Source organism: Talpa europaea (assembly GCF_964194135.1).
Source record: "Talpa europaea genome assembly, chromosome: 12".
Classification (NCBI taxonomy): Eukaryota; Metazoa; Chordata; class Mammalia; order Eulipotyphla; family Talpidae; genus Talpa; species Talpa europaea.
The window spans coordinates 6938001-6956159 of NC_140079.1; the positions used below are offsets into that span (position 1 = coordinate 6938001).

General features: G+C 61.4%; 1 protein-coding gene across 1 annotated transcript; it reads left to right on the forward strand.

Moving 5' to 3' along the window:
- Positions 1-1248: 1248 nt before the first annotated feature.
- ABCA7 (ATP binding cassette subfamily A member 7) lies at positions 1249-17900 on the forward strand (the record flags this gene model as incomplete). The annotated part of the gene is given in 47 exon segments (XM_084248613.1): positions 1249-1314; positions 1407-1500; positions 1688-1829; positions 1914-2026; positions 2165-2241; positions 2576-2656; positions 2813-3023; positions 3104-3243; positions 3499-3615; positions 3780-3947; positions 4152-4369; positions 4604-4780; positions 5570-5792; positions 5923-6144; positions 6253-6454; positions 6701-6811; positions 7027-7198; positions 7481-7612; positions 7714-7853; positions 8058-8195; positions 8408-8592; positions 8676-8748; positions 9077-9309; positions 9545-9605; positions 10132-10236; positions 10320-10471; positions 10584-10708; positions 10793-10884; positions 10887-10891; positions 11102-11355; positions 11585-11617; positions 11729-11906; positions 11992-12161; positions 12520-12697; positions 12903-13018; positions 13281-13425; positions 13518-13641; positions 13966-14095; positions 14167-14287; positions 14365-14427; positions 15325-15431; positions 15671-15812; positions 16144-16278; positions 16373-16476; positions 16638-16730; positions 17406-17646; positions 17751-17900. Coding segments are annotated over 47 exon segments (6459 nt in total).
- Between the last annotated feature and the right edge of the window lie 259 nt (positions 17901-18159).

Genomic DNA, 18159 nt, shown 5'->3' on the forward strand with positions numbered 1-18159 from the left:
GAGCGCGGCACCGCCTTCCCCGCCCCTGAGTGGCGGCTGCACCAGCCAATGGTAGGGGCGAGGCGGTGGCTCTCGCGGGCCTCCGACGCGAGGGAAGTTTGACGGGCGGGGTTTCGCACAAGCCGGGAGCGCCTCTTAAAGGGACCGCGCCTCAAGGGCCCCACCAGGTGGAGGGGAGGCGGCTGGAGCTGGGAATTGGAACGGTGAGAGGAAGGCCCAGAGATTTGAAGGGGCTCGAGTGGGGATAGGGGGAGGGGAGGAGGGCTCCCTGGGAATTAGGGGATGAGGGATCTCACCTTCAGCCCCTGCAGGTACGGGCTGTGGGTGACAGAATTGACCACTGATTTTCAGGGGGGAGGCTGGACATCAGACTCACTTGAGAGGAACTTTGCCAACATGCACCTGCAGCCCCTCTCCCCCTGAGAACGCCTCCAAGCCGCATCGTACAGGTGAGAAACTGAGGCTGCTCCACCAGCTCCCACTGGATGTAAAGGGAAGTCCTGCAGAGGGGCTTCGGGGACCCTAATTCCAGCCTCTTACCTGTCAGGTGACTCTAACAAGTCCCTGCCTTTCTGGAGACCTCAGTTTCCCCTTCCGTAAAGTAAGAAAGTAGGCGAGAACCGGACAGTTCCAAGCAAGGAGAGGATCAGGCATGACTGGTCCCAGGAGCCTTCGTAGCTACCCCTTCTCCTTAGCTGTTTCCTGGGTTGTGAACCATAAATAATACAAGCAGGACGGACAAAGCTGGTGACCCCCTCCAGCTGTGCGACTCTGCCTGGCCCCTCTTTCACTCAGTCCTTGAAATGTTTAGCACAGTAAATTCTCTAGTCCTTGCCGTTATCGCTGGGCAGAGGGAATTCTTTCCTGGGTCAGGAATGAGACTGGAGGCTGGGACCTGGAGGAACAGAGTGGGGCTTAGGTTGGAGCCTGGTGACGAAGAGGAAAAACTGAGCGGTCCCCCCCCCCCACCATTAGTAGGTAACCCTTGGGACCCTAGCTGCAGCACAGTAGGGACCTATAGCCCTGGCAACCAATCAGATGTGAGGACAGCTTCAGGCAGGGCTCACCCCATCCCTGGAGAGAGGCACTTTTTGATAAGCGCTTACTGTTTGGCTCCAAGCACAGCTTCCAGGAATCCTGTGCAATGGGATAGAGGAATGAGGTTCAGAAAGGGCCAGGCAGTTGCCCACAGTCACACAGCATGTCCTCAGCCTGACCCCTGCATCTGGTCCTCTGTTCATTACCACCATGGCCTTCTGGATGCAGCTGACGGTGCTGCTTTGGAAGAATTTCCAGTATCGCTGGAGACAGCCGGTATGGTATTGCTGCGGTGGGTGGGTCAGGGCTGACCATCCTGGAGCGCCCCCTCCCTCCCCCACTACCCTCCACTCTTCTGTATCCCCCAGATCAAGCTTTTAGTGGAGTTGCTGTGGCCTCTCTTTCTCTTCTTCATCCTGGTGGCTGTGCGCCACTCCCACCCCCCATTGGAGCAGCATGAATGTAAGCCCCCCAGGGACCAGGAACTTTGTGGGGGGGGGAGAAAGGTGGTCCTATCCATGGGGACCCCAGTGAGCGCAGGGAGCACAGGTGGGCACCTGATAAACGGCTGAGCGAGCCCTCTGTTGCTGGAGAATGTGCTTCTGGTGGGGACCCAAGAAAGGCCACCAATGCCCCGTGTACCCTCTAGGCCACTTCTCCAACAAGCCTCTGCCCTCAGCGGGCACCCTGACTTGGCTTCAGGGCCTCATCTGCAATGTGAACAACACCTGCTTCCCGCAGCCCACACCAGGCGAGGAGCCGGGGGTCCTGAGCAACTTCAACAACTCTCTGTGAGCAAGCGGGGTGGGGGGGCATGGGCACAGTGGTGACAGACCCTGCCAAGCTCCTATCTCCTACCCTCTCTCTTTCCCTAGGGTCTCCCGGCTCCTGGCAGATGCCCAAACTCTTTTGGGGAGCCCCAATGTCCACACGACACTGGCTGGCCTAAGGAAGCTGCTACCCAGGCTGAGGGCTATAGAGGGAGCAGGTATTAAGGCGGTGTTCCTCCTGCAGGCAAGGCTGAGCTCTGAACCTTGACTTGCTGGGCTGTGGAATGGGCACAGTGGGAAGGGTGTCTCAGGCTAAGGTTTGCCTAACCCCATGCTTCCGTGCATTCCTCCTGAAGCCTGGCGTCAGCCAAGTGACTGGCTGAAGAAGGGCCCATCCCTGGCCACTGAGCTGCTGGAGACGTTGCTGCAAGGGGTGAGGTGTGGCGGGGGCGGAAGGCTGCGTGGAGACTCTGCTATAGGAAGTCCTGGCATTGCTCCATGCTGGAGCAGGTGTCTCCCCTCCTGGGCTTCTGATTCCAGTCCCCGGGCCTTGCCTAAGGTGTCCCTGGCTCCTGGAGTGACATCCCTTGTCCTGTCGTGCCAGACAGACTGTGTCTGTCTGGATGGTGGTGAGGACTCCAGTCCTCGGACCCTTTAATGAGTCCATGTTTCCCTGGGTGTGAAATGGGATCTGCGGCGGCGTGGACACCTGGGCGCCTAGCGGGACCTCAGTCAGCGTCATTGCTGCCCTTTTTGTCTTTCCCCAGGAATCCCTGAGGTCTGCCCAGGGCCAATCCCAGGAGCCCATGGACAGCTTTGTCAAGGCATCAAGGGACCTGGCCCAGGAGGTAAGTGGCCCACTCGCTCTGGATCCCAACCAGGAGACTGGACCCAGGGGTGACAGAGCTGCCTGGGGGCACTTCCCTTGGGGAGCTTTTGAGAGTCTGGGGCAGAGATGGGTCTGTGCGGGAGGGTTGGCAGCGCTTCTGGCGTCCTCTCTCTAGCTCCTGGCGCTGCCTAGCCTAGTGGAGTTGCAGGCGCTGCTCCGGAGAGCCCGAGGAGTAGGCGGGCTCCTGGAGACAGCGTCAGAAGCTCTCTGCAGTGCCAAGGGGCCCAGCAGCCCCAGGGGGCTGTCTCTGGACTTGTATGAGGGAAGTGACCTGAAGGAGCTGATGGGGCAAGAGCCAGCGCCAGCTCTCCCAGACGCTGGCCTGAGTGAGTGACTGACCTCGATTCCCTAGTCTGGGCTGTGGGCAGATGTTCAGGGACAGGCACTCATGGTGCCCCTGTCCCAGGCCCCTCCTGCAAGGAGCTGATGGGGGCTCTGGATGTCCACCCACTGTCCCGCCTGCTTTGGAGGCGCCTGAAGCCGCTTGTCCTGGGGAAACTGCTCTTTGCGCCTAACACACCCTTCACTAGGCAGCTCATGGCCCAGGTAAGGACTGAGAGCAGAAGGTCCCAGCTCCCTCCCTCAGCCCAGGCGGTGAGGGCCTGGCTGGAGGCTGGAGGGAGGGCCCCAGAGGGTGGCCACAGCAGCAGGGCTCTGGAGGAGTCTGCCAGGCTGTGGGTGGAAGGGGTAGCATGCCAGTGCTCAGAGGCACAGGGTAGAGCAAAGTGGAGAGGCAGGAGAGTGGGGCAGAGCTCCCCAGAGGGGTGGGCCTGGCATGGATCTGGGCGCCTCCTTCCACAGGTGAATCAGACCTTCCAGGAGCTGGCTCTGCTGAAGGACATCCAGGAGGTGTGGGGGGTGCTGGGACCCCAGATCTTCAACTTCCTGAACAATAGCGCAAATGTGGCCATGTTACAGGTGGGCCAGGCCCATCCTCAGCCTCCCGGGCACATCACCCCTGCTGTGCATTCGGGCAGGGCAGGGCTACCTTGGAAAGGGTGTGGAGGGGGATGGCAAAAGGGGTGACAAGGTCTTGGATGCTGGGGCCAGATGCTTACCTTTTCCCGCTTACCGCCACCCAGAAGCTCCTGCAAATTCAAGATAAAGAAAGGATGCGGCCAGGGGCCGGCGGCCAGGACCCGTGGGAGGCCCTTCGTGCCTTTCTGGACCCCGGTGGGGGCCAATACAGTTGGCTGGAGGCCCATGCTGACGTGGGGCACCTGGTGGGCATGCTGGGCCGTGTGATGGAGGTGAGGGAACTCTGAGGGGGATGCTGGGCCAACCTGGTGGCACCATGGGGGAGAGGAGTTCCTCCCTGGGGAGGAACCCTGCCAGGGCAGCCATCCTGGGCCCTGCTGAGCCAGCCCGTCCTGTGGGTGTGACGGAGGAGCCAACCTCAGCCTGGGGTCTGGGGGAGGACCTGGCACCTCTGACACCCCTCCCCTCCGGGCCAGTGCATCATCCTGGACAAGATGGAGGCTTTGCCGTCAGAGGGGGCCCTGGTGGACCGAGCCCTGGAGCTGCTTGCTGAGCACCGCTTCTGGGCCGGCGTCGTCTTCCTGGGGCCAGAGGATCCCCCCGGCCCTGGACAATTCCGGGGCCCCGGCCACGTGCGCATCAAGATCCGGATGGACATCGACGACGTCACGAGAACCAATAAGATCAGGAACAGGTGAGGGGTGTGTCTCCGGGCTGGGCAGCCAGTGTGCGGGCGGGGCCCGAGCATCCTGCCTCTCGGAGGCCGTGATTGGCAGAGTCGGCTGACCACCCACGGAGTGGTGGGTGGGGCCAACCCCGGGCAGGTGCTGCAGGTGGGTGTCAAGGGCCTGGGGTGAGCTAAAGATGTGGTGCACTGGGCCCCTGGGGTTCCAGGCCCTCCCTAAGCCGACCACCTGTCCCCTCGCAGGTTTTGGGACCCGGGCCCAGCCGCTGACCCCCTAAGAGACCTGCGCTACGTGTGGGGCGGCTTCGTGTACTTGCAGGACCTGCTGGAGCGCGCAGCGGTGCGCGTACTCAGCGGTGTGCTGCCGCGCGCCGGCCTCTACCTCCAGCAGATGCCCTACCCCTGCTACGTGGACGACACGTGAGCCCACCTGCTCCCCCGCCGCCAGACGCTGGGTTGGGGGGGTGCTCGGGCTCCCTTTGGAACATTCTTGCAGTCGGACTGCCAGCTGCTAGCTGATTTATTATTTCTTGAAGTATAATTTCCGTTTTATTTCTCTCCAGAGTTTTTCTTCAGTCTTTAAGGACTTAGCTTCTTTACATGGGCCGTGGAGGGGGTCGCGGGCAGCACCCGTAGCTCTCACTCTGCGTCGGGGTTTGCTGTCCTTCCAAGCGTCACCAGAACGATTCCCGACCGCCTTGCTGTGAATGGCACAACTCACGCAAGAGTGTAGTTTCACACACCTCTAGGGAAGCACCAGGCGTCCAAGACGCTCTCTGCAGACAAGTCCCTGACGGCAGTGGCCTCCACTGTGTTTCCAGGGAAGAACTTATTAATGGCCTTGTCCTTGGGCATCGGCCGCAGCTGGTGCAGCGAGTAGGCAACACATGGCCGCGGCCCTTTTTGGCACGACCATTACTCCCTCTTCTCCTTGTCATCTTGGAAGCAAGACCCCGAAAGCCCAAATCTAGTTAACAGGGACCACTCCCTGTGAGCTCTTGGGATGGCAGGGATCAGTGAGGTCTGGGTTCTCCCGGCACGGGATATGCATGGCTTGTGCTGACAGCAGGGAGTCTCAGGCTGGATCAGGGGTCCCAGCATAGGGGGCAGCGAAAGTCAAGGGCTGGCTTCTTTGGGACGCCCCTTGTGCCATAGGGGGGCTGGCTGCCCAGGTCTCCGTCTTCACCCCAGCCGCCCTCCTGCCCCCAGGTTCCTGCGCGTGCTGAGCCGATCGCTGCCGCTCTTCCTGACGCTGGCCTGGATCTATTCGGTGGCACTGACAGTGAAGGCCGTGGTGCGCGAGAAGGAGACGCGGCTGCGGGAGATGATGCGCGCCATGGGGCTCAGCCGCACGGTGCTGTGGCTCGGCTGGTTCCTCAGCTGCCTAGCGCCCTTTCTTCTCAGCACCGTCCTGCTCGTGCTGGTGCTCAAGGTGGGCGCGCCTCGGCCTTCCTGGCTGCAGAGTGGGCGCAATGCAGCGTAGCAGGCGAGAAACGCCTTGCGTCCGTGTGCCCTCTGGGCAAATCTAGCCACCAGATCCGAGCTCCCTTTGCGTCCCGCAGCTCGGCGACATCCTCCCCTACAGCCACCCTGTCGTGGTCTTCCTGTTCTTGGCGACATTCGCTGTGGCCACGGTGGCCCAGAGCTTCTTGCTGAGCGCCTTCTTCTCCCGAGCCAACCTGGCGGCAGCCTGTGGGGGCCTCGCCTACTTCGTGCTCTACCTGCCCTACGTGCTGTGCGTGGCCTGGCGGGACCAGCTGCCTGCAGGCGGCCGCATGGCCGCGGTGAGTCGGGCCGGGGAGCGAGGCGGCCGGGGAGCCAGGCGGCCGGGGAGCGAGGCGGCCGCGGAACTCGGTGGTGCGCCCTCGCTGACCCACGCGCCCCACCCGCAGAGCCTTCTGTCGCCGGTGGCCTTTGGTTTTGGCTGTGAGAGCCTGGCGCTGCTGGAGGAGCAGGGCGTGGGCGCACAGTGGCACAACGTGGGCACCGAACCTTCCGCAGACATCTTCAGCTTGGCTGACGTCTCCTGCTTTCTGCTGCTTGACGCCGCAATCTACGGCCTCGCCACTTGGTACCTGGAGGCCGTGTGCCCAGGTGGGCAGCAGAGTCCGGTGCCTGGCTAAGGCTCAGCCACACCTGCAGGCGGGGCTGAGGGCTGGGGCCCGGGGTGGGGCGGAGGCTCTGAGCCGCTGGTACCTGGAGGTGGGTCTGAGGTGAGAGGGTGGAATTTCTAGGCGTTTGAGCACTGGGCCGGATCTTGCGCCTGGTCAGCACATACCTGGATGCCCACATCCTGGGGGCATGGGCTCAAGGGGTAACTGAGCATCCCTCCTTCCCCAGGACAGTATGGGATCCCGGAACCATGGAACTTCCCCTTTCGGAGGAGCTACTGGTTTGGGCCTCAGCCCCCCAAAGGCCCTGCCCCAGCCCCCGCCTCACAGGACCCGGAGGGTGAGGCCCGACAAGGCTTAACAGTCTTTGCTTCTGGGTACCCTAGTGCCCCCCACCCCAATAAAACAGATTCTCACAGATCCCTCTGGGCACCCCAGGCCCCGTGGGCTCCCATAACTCCTATAGAGCCCTTCCTGACCATTCCCCAGCTTCACTGTTGTCCAGGCCCCAAGGACCACCCGCCACCCCACCGCTGAGTCTGACCCTTCCCACAGTGCTGGTGGAAGAGGCGCCACCTGGCCTGATTCCAGGGGTCTCCCTAAGGGGCCTGGAAAAGTGCTTTCCTGGCAATCCGCAGCCAGCCCTGCAGGGGCTCAGCCTGGACTTCTATCAGGACCACATCACCGCCTTCCTGGGCCACAACGGGGCGGGCAAGACCACCACAATGTGAGCACCACCCCTGCCCCGACCCCCAGGCCTCAGCTGTGCGTCTGTTCAACGGGAAAGGCAGCTGGGGTGTGCAGCACAGGGGGGCGGGGGGCAAACGCCCATTCCCCTTGGGTGCACAATCGGCAGGGGATGGGGTTATTTCTGTATCTCCCCTGTAAAGTGGGGACACATGCCCTTTGGTCTGGGCATGTAGTGGGTGCCTCTCAAGTTTGAGTGCCCCTTCTCTGGAGGGCCGTTTCCTTCCTGAGGGAATAGCTGCTGAGACCCGGGCCCCCCCAGGTCCATCTTGAGTGGCTTCTTTCCCCCCACTGGTGGCTCTGCCTTGGTCCTGGGCCACGACATCCGGTCCAGCATGGCCGCCATCCGGCCGCACCTGGGCGTCTGCCCACAGTACAACGTGCTGTTTGACATGTGAGTCCCGACAGGCCTGGGGGCTGTGGCGGGGGGGCATGGGTGGCCTCTAGGACCCGGCCTGCCACGGTGGCCACTCTGTTTTTCACCCCGGGCCCCAGGCTGACCGTGGATGAGCACGTCTGGTTTTATGGGCGGCTGAAGGGTCTGAGTGCCTCGGCCGTCCGCGCGGAGCAGGACCGTTTGCTGCAGGATGTGGGGCTGGTCCCCAAACGGCGTGCCCAGGCTCGCCACCTGTCCGGTGAGCCCAACCTGGGAGGGGCCTCCGGGTCGGCAGAAATGAGGCCGGGAAGGGGGTGGGGCTTGTCCCAAGGGTGGCGGGAGCTCGGGGGGCGCGGGCAGGTGTGGAGGAGCCCGGAGGAGGTCACGAGAGGAGCAGGGACAAGGCGGCCCGAGCAGCGCGGCCCGTGTCCCGATGCGATTCCCAACCTCTGCCCCCACCCAGGAGGGATGAAGCGGAAGCTTTCAGTGGCCATTGCCTTTGTGGGCGGCTCGCAGGTGGTGATCCTGGATGAGCCCACGGCCGGCGTGGACCCCGCCTCCCGCCGCAGCATCTGGGAACTGTTGCTGAAGTACCGAGCAGGTGAGCAGTAAGCGTCCTGGGCTTGGCCCGGGTTTCCCCTGGATTTTGCTTGAGGGGCAGGAAAAGGTTTCTGATGAGGAGGTACCGGGATGGAGCTGTGGAGGGGTGAATGGGGGTTTGCTCCGGGCAGACATTCCAGGCAGAGGCCGCGGCGTGGGCAGAGACCTGGCGGCTGGGGGCCCATGGAGCTGCGTCCCCGTCCCCGGGGCCAGGTCGCACGCTGATCCTCTCCACCCACCACCTGGATGAGGCGGAGCTCCTGGGAGACCGCGTGGCGGTGGTGGCGGGCGGCCGCCTGTGCTGCTGCGGCTCCCTGCTCTTCCTGCGTCGCCACCTGGGCACTGGCTACTACCTCACGCTCGTGAAGGGTCCCCCGCCACTGGCCACCAGCAAGAAAGTAAGTCGAGCTGACTTCTGACCCCGGAACCCAGACTTTGTCCACCCTGCTGGCCTTGAGGGTTAGTGCGCCTCTGTCCCCAGGGTGCTGCTGGCTTGGGGGACCACGAGGATGCCCAACAGGAGAAGGAGCCGGGTCACCAGGGCAGCGAGGCTGGTGAGGCTGAGATGGGGAAAGCCGGTGGGGGGACGCTGCGGGGCGACAGTGGCTTGATTCTGGGCTTCATGACCCAGGCTGGACGCCTGACCTGAGTCGAACCAAACTCTGGCCCCTACCTTTACCCAACCTGACCTGAGCCCGGACCCAAGCCTCCCCCTGACCTCTGACCCCGGGTGGACTCCGACTCTGACTGCAGGTCAAACCCTGCCCTCAAGTGCTTGGTGCTGACCTCTGCACAGAAACAGGTCCTCGGTCACCCCAGCCCCTTCCCCAGGGACACGAGCCTGGGAGGGGAGGGACGGAATCCAGGGTTGCCCCCTGCCAGTCGCCCTGATGTGCCCGGCAGCCCATCCAGGTGCACTCCAGCTGCTAGCCCTGGTACAGCACTGGGTGCCCGGGGCACAACTGATCGAGGAGCTACCACATGAACTGGTGCTGGCGCTGCCCTACGCGGGTGCCCTGGATGGCAGCTTCACTGAACTCTTCTGTGACCTGGACCAGAGACTGGGGCAGTTGGGGCTTGCGGGTTATGGCATCTCTGACACCAGCCTGGAGGAGGTATGACTGCTGGGAGGAGATTAGGTGGGACCTGGAGGAGGGCTGCCTGGAGGAGGAAGCACTTAGAAGGATGAAGAGGAGTCTGTTTATTGACAGAGAGGAGGCAGGGCTCATGCAAAAGCCTGAAGTCTCAGAAGTCTTTGAGGAGGCAGGGGACCCACAATGTATTAGGGTGGGGCTCCCTGGCACCTTCTTGTGGGTCCCCAGGCTCTGAATCCCTGCCTTGTCTCCCCAGATCTTCCTGAAGGTGGTGGAGAAGTGTGCTGTGGACACACATCCCGAGCATGCAGCTGCAGGTCATGGCTTAACCCCTGACCCTGGGCACTGCGCTGGTCCAGAGTTGGACATAGCTTTAGATCAAGCCCCAGAACCCCTGGCTGTGTCTTCCCTATGATCAAGGCATAGCCCTGATCATCATCTATCATTCTTGCACCATCTACCTGTGACCCTCAACCTTGCCCAGACCCCAGGCTGAACGCTAATTCCAACCCTGACCTTTTTTTTTTTTAGATTTTTTTTTTTTAGTGTAGAATTTTTTATTTATTTATTTATACAAGCACTGGGTACAGTCAGAAGCGCGGGAGGGTGAGAGGATTCACCAGAGCCAGAGCGGGGAGCAGAGCAGGCAGAAGGACCGAAGTACACTGCTGAGGGGAGCAGCGGGCGGCAGGAGAGGTCTGCGCACCATGTGGGACCCTCCTCGGGTGGCCGGGGAGCAGCCGGGGATCGAACCGGCACTGCAGAGGCTGCAGGCTGCTGCGGGCAGCTTCGCAACCCAGCGCTCAACCGCTGTGCCAACCCTGACCTTTGATCGCCCCACAGATGGCAGCCGCAGGAAGTACCCGGGCTCCGCCATTGTTCATCCAGACAGAACCACAGGGCTCAAGGTCCTGCCAGAGGAGTCAGCCCTGGAGAATGGCTTGCTGGGTGAGCTGTTCCCACCCTGTCACCTGTCGCTCCTTGCACCTCCTCCATGATTCCAGCACTGACCCTCCCATTCCCAACAGCAGGGTCCACCCCAGGGACACAGGCCCTGCGGGGCTCTGGGCCAGAGACCACACGTCTGGTACAGGGCTGGGCGCTGACCCACCAGCAGCTCCGGGCCCTGCTTCTCAAGCGCTTCCTGCTTGCCCGCCGCAGCCGCCGGGGCCTGTTTGCACAGGTGAGGGGTACTGGGCACCAGGGACACACATGGGGTGATTGTGAAGCAGGTGCAGGGGAGGGGGCAGGCAGACAGGTGGGCAGGATGGGCAGCTGATGGGCTGATCCCGCAGATCATTCTGCCAGCTCTGTTCGTGGGCCTGGCACTGACATTCAGCCTCATCGTGCCCCCCTTCGGATACTACCCAGCCTTGCAGCTTAGTCCCAGCATGTATGGTGCCCAGGTCTCCTTCTTCAGGTGAGTGCAGGAGTGAGAGGGTTGGTGGTGGGAAGGTCAGGGGCCTGTGAGCACAGAGCTGACCCTCCAACCCCACTCATGCAGTGAGGACACCCCTGGGGACATTAAACGTGCCCGCCTGCTCGAGGCGCTGCTGGCGGAAGCAGGACTGGAGAAGCTGGGCCTGCAGAATAGCTCCGGCGGGTGAGGCCCCAGCCAGGACGGAGCCCCTCTCTAATCTCGGCTTCCCTGGCTGCACTCTGGCCCATGGGCCTCAGGGTGCATCCAGAGCACCCCCCACCCCTGCTTGGGAATTGGGAGCCTCTAGACCCCAGGAGCTCCTAGAAGCCAGGTGCCCACTGCTCCCTCTGCCTCCCCAGGGTGCCCGAGTGTGCCCAGCCTCTTGTCTGCCAGTTCTCAGTGCCCGAGGTTCCCGAGGAGGTGGCAGAGGTCTTGGCCAGTGGCAACTGGACCCCAGAGTTTCCATCTCCGGCCTGCCAATGCAGCCGGCCTGGTGCCCGTCGCCTGCTGCCTGACTGCCCTGCAGCGGCAGGGGGACCCCCACCACCCCAGGTGCTGACTGGCTCAGGCGAGCTGGTGCAGAATCTGACCGGCCGGAACCTGTCTGACTTCCTGATCAAGACCTACCCGCGCCTGGTGCGCCAGGGGTAAGCCACCGCCTGGCCTGGAACTCAGTTTGCCAGGCTGTTGCGTGTGTCCTGGGTCTTGGAGATGGTACAGCCTAGGGGAGGTGGTGGGTGCAGATACTGAGCCTGGGCTCTGGGCTAGGGTACCCTGAGTGCCTGCCTCCGCTCAGCTCTCTCTGCCTCTCCCTTGATTCCGGGGCATCTCTTTCTCTCTTTCTCACTCACACCCATCTGTCTGGCTCTCCTACAGCCTCAAGACCAAGAAGTGGGTGAACGAGGTCAGGTGAGGAGGGGCCCCGGCTCTGGGTTCCATGCCCTTCCCCTTGCCCACCCACTTTCCCCACCCCATCCTTCCTGACCCTTAGCTGTCCCTCTGTTCCCTCCCCCCTAACAGGTATGGGGGCTTCTCCCTGGGGGGTCAAGACCTGGGCCGACCCTCAGGACAGGAGATGGGTCACTCTGTGGAGGAGCTGCGGGTGCTGCTGAGCCCCCAACCAGGTGATGCCCTTGACCGAATCCTGAACAACCTCACTGCGTGGGCTCACAACCTGGATGCTCAGGACAGCCTCAAGGTGGGAACTGGGAGTACTGGGCAGGCAGCTAGTGGGAACAGGTGTGACCCCATCACCCTAAGCCCTCACTCTGACCCCACTTCAGATCTGGTTCAACAACAAGGGCTGGCACGCCATGGTAGCCTTTGTCAACAGAGCCAACAATGCACTCCTGCATGCCCACCTGCCCCCAGGCTCTGCCCACCGCACCTATCGTATCACCACAGTCAACCACCCCTTGAACCTTACCAAGGAGCAACTGTCGGAGGCAGCGCTGTGAGTCCCTCTGCTCCACAAGTCCTTCCTTCTCTTCTTCCCTGTTCTCTTCTTCCTTCCTCAGCTTCGCGGTTGTTTGGGTGGTGGGAGCTGGCTTAGCACTCTGCCACATTCTTGCAGGGCAAACGGGGAACAGAAACTGTCCCTCTATGGGATACCATCAGGTTTAATGGGCTCCAGTCTCCCCCAACAGTCTTCCCATTTTCATCACATCATCCTTTATCCCACAAGAGACTGCACAATCTCTCCTGGTCAGATTACCCAGTGCCCTCACCCCTAACGAGTTCAGCCATCTCCCCCACTGGTGATCGGTCCTGTAGACCCTTGCCCCATCAATGGCATGTACCCTTGCACCCAGGATGGCCTCCTCCGTGGACGTGCTTGTATCCATCTGTGTGGTCTTCGCTCTGTCCTTCGTCCCAGCCAGCTTCACCCTTGTCCTCATCGAGGAGCGTGTCACCCAAGCAAAACATCTGCAGTTCATGGGGGGTCTGTCCCCCACTCTCTACTGGCTCAGCAACTTTCTCTGGGACATGGTATGGGAACTGCCTGAAAGGGTGTGGGCCTGGCTGCCATTTGCCACTGCCCCTTCTAGGCAGGGATTTGTGGATATAGTCTTGGGGATTTGGGTCAACCTTGTAGCCTCTTACCCAAAATGCAGGGAGGTTAGGATGGGACACAGGGCTGAGGGTGGCAGTACCTGTCTGCCCTTTGACAGGGAAACTGCTGTTTCCAATACAGTGTAACTACTTCGTGCCAGCATGTATCGTGGTGCTCATCTTTCTGGCCTTCCAGCAGAAGGCATATGTGGCCCCTGCAAACCTGCCTGCCCTCCTGCTCTTGCTCTTCTTGTATGGGTGAGGTCCCCAGCACCTCAGGGTCTGTTCTTCCTACCCCCACCCCCAATATCTTATACTATTGAAGGAGATGGGACTTAAAGGGAGGATCTGGAGGTCTGAGGTGATCCAAGTGTGTTCATTCAAAGGTGTGCAGAGGTGGCCTTAAAAGCTCATCTGACTCAGGCCTACCTCACAGAAGACGGGAAAGGGAGATGTGTGCTTGTCTTGGCTGCTCAGCCCCGTCTGAGTGGTTACACTGGTGATTCCTTTGTTTCCTCAGTTGGTCGATTACACCACTCATGTATCCAGCCTCCTTCTTCTTCTCTGTGCCCAGCACAGCCTATGTGGTACTCACCTGCATCAACCTTTTTATTGGCATCAATGGCAGCATGGCCACGTTTGTGCTGGAACTCTTCTCTGATCAGGTGAGGCCCCATAAGGCTGAGCCTTGGACTGGGACTGGGTTGGGGCATTGTTATCAGTCCCTGACCCACTTCCTCTTCCTGACCTTAAATAGAAGCTGCAGGAGGTGAGCCGGATCCTGAAACAGGTCTTCCTTATCTTCCCCCACTTCTGCCTGGGCCGGGGGCTCATTGACATGGTGCGAAACCAGGCCATGGCTGATGCCTTTGAGCGCTTAGGTGAGAACTTCCCTTCAGGTGCGGAAGTGACATCCAGGGTGGGAACTGGGCCTGGCTTTAACAAATACTGGAGGGGGACAAAGAGCAGCTCCCAGAAAAGAACTGGAGGTCTTAGGTAACACCAAGTTTGGGCCAAGTTAGTTGCTATAAAAGATGATTCCATCCTGGGTCATATCACAAGAGGGCTAAGACCCTAAATAAGGGAGGTGGTGATGCCATTGTTTCTATGTAACAATGGTCTTTTCTATAAAGAACCCAAGGTGATATATCTGGGGAGGGAGCCAAAAACCAGAACCACCCAGTGCCTCCTTCTTGTTACTACAGGAGACAGACCGTTCCAGTCACCCCTGCGCTGGGAGGTGGTTGGCAAGAACCTCTTGGCCATGATGGTACAGGGACCCCTCTTCCTTCTCTTCACACTCCTGCTACAGCACAACAACTGCCTCTTGCCACAGTTAGTGGGGCCAGGGTAGGGTAGTAGGGGCCAGGGTCCCACTTTGGGCCCAATCATGTCTCTGTCCTCAGATCTAAGCTGAGGCAACTGCCACCCCTGGAGGAAGAGGATGAAGATGTGGCCCATGAGCGGGAAAGGGTGATCCAAGGGGCTACCCAAGGGGATGTACTGGTGCTAAGAGACCTGACCAAGGTGGGTGTAGAAAATTGGTGGGGGGGGGAGTTCCCATTTGCCCACCCACTCTTATTAGCAATCTGCACTCCTCCCAGGTGTACCGTGGGCAGAAGACACCAGCTGTCAACCGATTGTGCCTGGGGATTCCCCCTGGGGAGGTGAGTTCATGGTGGACGTTCTGGTGTAGGAGTAGTAAAATGCTGTATGCTGGTCACCTTTTTTTGAGCACCTACTAGATGCCAGCACCTATTTTGAGCCAACACTCATTAAGCACCTATTATATGCTTACATTTATTGAGCCCTGCTGTATACAATAAGGTATTAGTAAGCCCCTAACATGAAAATCTAATATGTTATTGAGCACCTATTAGTGCCTTAATCAAGCACCTACAATGCACCAATAGTTGATACCAATTGTGTACACTAAAGTATATGGAGCCCTTGTGTGCACTGGTATGCAATGAATGCCACTTTTGTGCCACAAGCACCAGTCCTATTTATTGAGTATCAGTTGTATACATATTTGTATCAAGTTCTTGGTTCACAGCCAATATTCATTAGGCACCTGTGTATGTGAATTGTCACATTCAGGCACATCAATGTGCAGACTTACTTGCTGTGTGCTATTTCTTGGCCACATACTAGAGACCAGTGTGCCCCTGTATACACATGTCTGTTAGTAAGAGTAGCAGTCTCTCTGTATCAAGCACCTACTGTGTGCTAACTGACTTCTTTACTTTGGTGCACAGCCTGAGCACTTATCTGCTGTCATTGTTTATGAAGTACCTGCTGTATGGCAGGAAATATTTGGAAATCTCATGGCCCCATATTTATTGGGCACTTGCTGTATATATATGACCTTTATAGGGTATTTACTCTGTTGATTAAGCACACCCTGTATGCCCTCAGCCATTCCCTGTTAAGCAACAGCTTTGTGCTACCACGCACTCAGGTATCTACCCAGCGACTCCCTTGCCCACAGTCCTCTGTGCAGAGGCAGTGAGACAAGGGCCTGAGGCCTTCCTTGTTCAGTGCCATCTGTTGCACACCTGCAGTGTTTTGGGCTGCTGGGTGTGAATGGAGCAGGGAAAACGTCCACATTTTGCATGGTGACCGGGGACACACTGCCCAGCGGGGGCGAGGTGGTGCTGGCAGGCCACAGGTGAGGGGGCTCTGGGTGGGGGCATGGAAGCCCTTGTTCCCTCCTACCTCCCATTGTCCCTGCATGGATGACTCCTCACCAGCATGATCTGGGGCAATCTCTGCCCACAACCTGGCACACAGACTGGTCCTAAGGACAGCCCTGTCACTATCCAGGGTGGGTGGGTGTGAAACCCCTGTGTTTGGCCCCCCAAATTGGCCAGGCACTCACCAATTCCCTGATCCCTGTCTTCTCCCCAGCATGGCCCGGGAGCCAGGTGCTGCACAACGCTGCATGGGCTACTGCCCTCAGTCAGATGCCATCTTCGAGCTGCTGACAGGCCTTGAGCACCTGGAGCTATTTGCCCGCCTTCGAGGAGTCCCTGAGGCCCGGGTGGTCCAGGTGACTCCCCTTTCCCCCCACCATACCCCAGCCCTCCCTGCCCTCCTTGGGCTCCCCTTGCCCAGCTCCTTCAGGCACATGGGTCCACCCCCTAACAACCTGCCAGGCCTTGCCCTCTCCCTGCTCAGGGACCCCTCCCCTGCTTGACGCTCCCACTCTGGCCTCACCCACTCACTCTGGGCCCAGCCCCGCGCTTGATATGGTTCTCCCATGTTCCCCGTGGACCCCTGACACTCTCAGTGTGTTCCCCGACACCGCACGCACCCTGGCCCCTCCCTCTCTCTGGTGCCCCTCGCCCCCTGTGGCCCCCACTTTCACGGAGCCCCTGCAGACGGCGAGCCTGGGGCTGGTGCGCCTGGGCCTCTCGCAGTACGCGGACCGGCTGGCGGGCACCTACAGCGGCGGGAACAAGCGCAAGCTGGCCACGGCCGTGGCGCTGGTGGGAGACCCGGCCGTGGTGTTTCTGGTGTGTGGGGCTGGCGGCGGCCGGCGGGCGGGCGGGCGGGCGGGCGGGCGGGCGGGCGGGGCGGGGCTCACGGGGCTCATGCTGCCCTTCCCAGGACGAGCCGACCACGGGCATGGACCCCAGCGCCCGGCGCTTCCTCTGGAACAGCCTCCTGGCCGTGGTGCGCGAGGGCCGCTCGGTGGTGCTCACCTCGCACAGGTGCGACGGGGCCGGGCTCGGAGCGGTGGCCCCGGCCCTGGAGGGGAGGCCTGACGACGGGGGCCCACGGCCGTCAGCGCGGGGCAGGGGGTGTCGGGGTCCGAGGGGGCCCCGGGCCCGGGGCGGCGGCCGGTCCGCGCTCACGGCGCGCGTCCCCGCAGCATGGAGGAGTGCGAGGCGCTCTGCACGCGCCTGGCCGTCATGGTGAACGGGCGCTTCCGCTGCCTGGGCAGCGCGCGGCACCTCAAGCGCAGGTGAGCGGAAGGCGGGGCGCGAGGTGCCCGTGCGCGGGCCTCGGAGGCAGGGAGGGGAAGGGGGGAAGCCAGACCCGGGGCCCGTGCGGCCGCCGGCCCTGGAGAAAGGGAAGGTTCTGGGCTCCCTGGGGAGGCGACGGAGGGCTGGGCCGGGCGGCGGCGCCTGCGGGCGGAGTTCAAGGCCGGGTGGGGTGGGGCGGGACTCCGAGAGGGGCCGGCCGGGCGCGGCGTCGGGGCGGGATTGGGGCCCCGGGTCCAGGAGAGGACCCGCAGGGGCGGAGGTCTGGGCCGGCGCCGGGGAGCGTGGCGGGCGGGTCACCTGTCCCCGCGGCCCGAGGAGTGGTAGAGCAGGGCCGGCTGGGGCGGCTGGGGCGGGCTGGGAGCAGCCGGTGTTGACTGAGCGGGGCTGGCGCTGGGCATGGGAGGGAGGGTCGGTGGGCATTCTGGACGGGCTGCCTGAGAGGACAGAGAAGGGCGGAGGCTAAGCCTGCGAGGGGGCGCGGCCTGGAGAGGTGGGGTTAGAGAAGAGCCTGCCGCCTGGCTCCCTTGCTGGGTCAGGGTTGGGGGGGCCAGGTGGAAAGGGCAGGGCCAAAAGGTAGCAGGAGGGTGGTGGGCGCAGGCCGTAGGGCAGGGCGGGCGTGGGTTTATCCTGTAGCTCTGTCTCGCCCACCCCAGGTTCGGGGCGGGCCACACGCTGACCCTGCGGGTGCCGGCGACACACACCGAGCCGGCTGTGGCCTTCCTGACCAAGGCGTTCCCCGGGGCTGAGCTTCGAGAGGCGCACGGTGGCCGCCTGTGCTTCCAGCTGCCGCCCGGAGGGCCCTGCTCCCTGGCTCGTGTCTTTGGAGAACTGGCAGCGCACGGCAGGGAGTGCGGTGTGGAGGATTTCTCAGTGAGCCAGACTACCCTGGAGGAGGTGACCCCAGCTCCCGCGCGGGGTGTGGGGAGGGGTGGGGCTGGGGACCAATCCTCCAACTAAACTCCCCGCATTTCTCTCCCTGGCCTCTCCTGCATCTCCAGGTGTTCCTGTACTTCTCCAAGGACCAGGCAGAGGACTGTGAGCACAAGAAGGAGGCAGTAGTGGGGGCAGACCTTTCACCAGGCCTCCAGCACCCCAAACTCATCACCCAGTTCCTGGATATCCCTAGTACGACTGAGACTGTGCTCTGAGCCTCCCTCCCCTCTGTACCTGGTGGAAGGACCTGGATTCAGAGCTCTGTTCCCCAGACTCCCGGAGAAACAGAGGTCCCGGGTGAAATAAAGAGCGTTGGTGGCGAAAGAGTGTGTGTCATGTGCCAGGCTGCAGGCATGTCCACGGATGGTTCTGTGCTGTGTCTGAACTAGACCCTTGCACACAAGTGTGTACACTGTGGGGTTGTGGACATGGACATAATTCATAGGGTGCAAGTGGGAGAGTGTTTACAGTCTC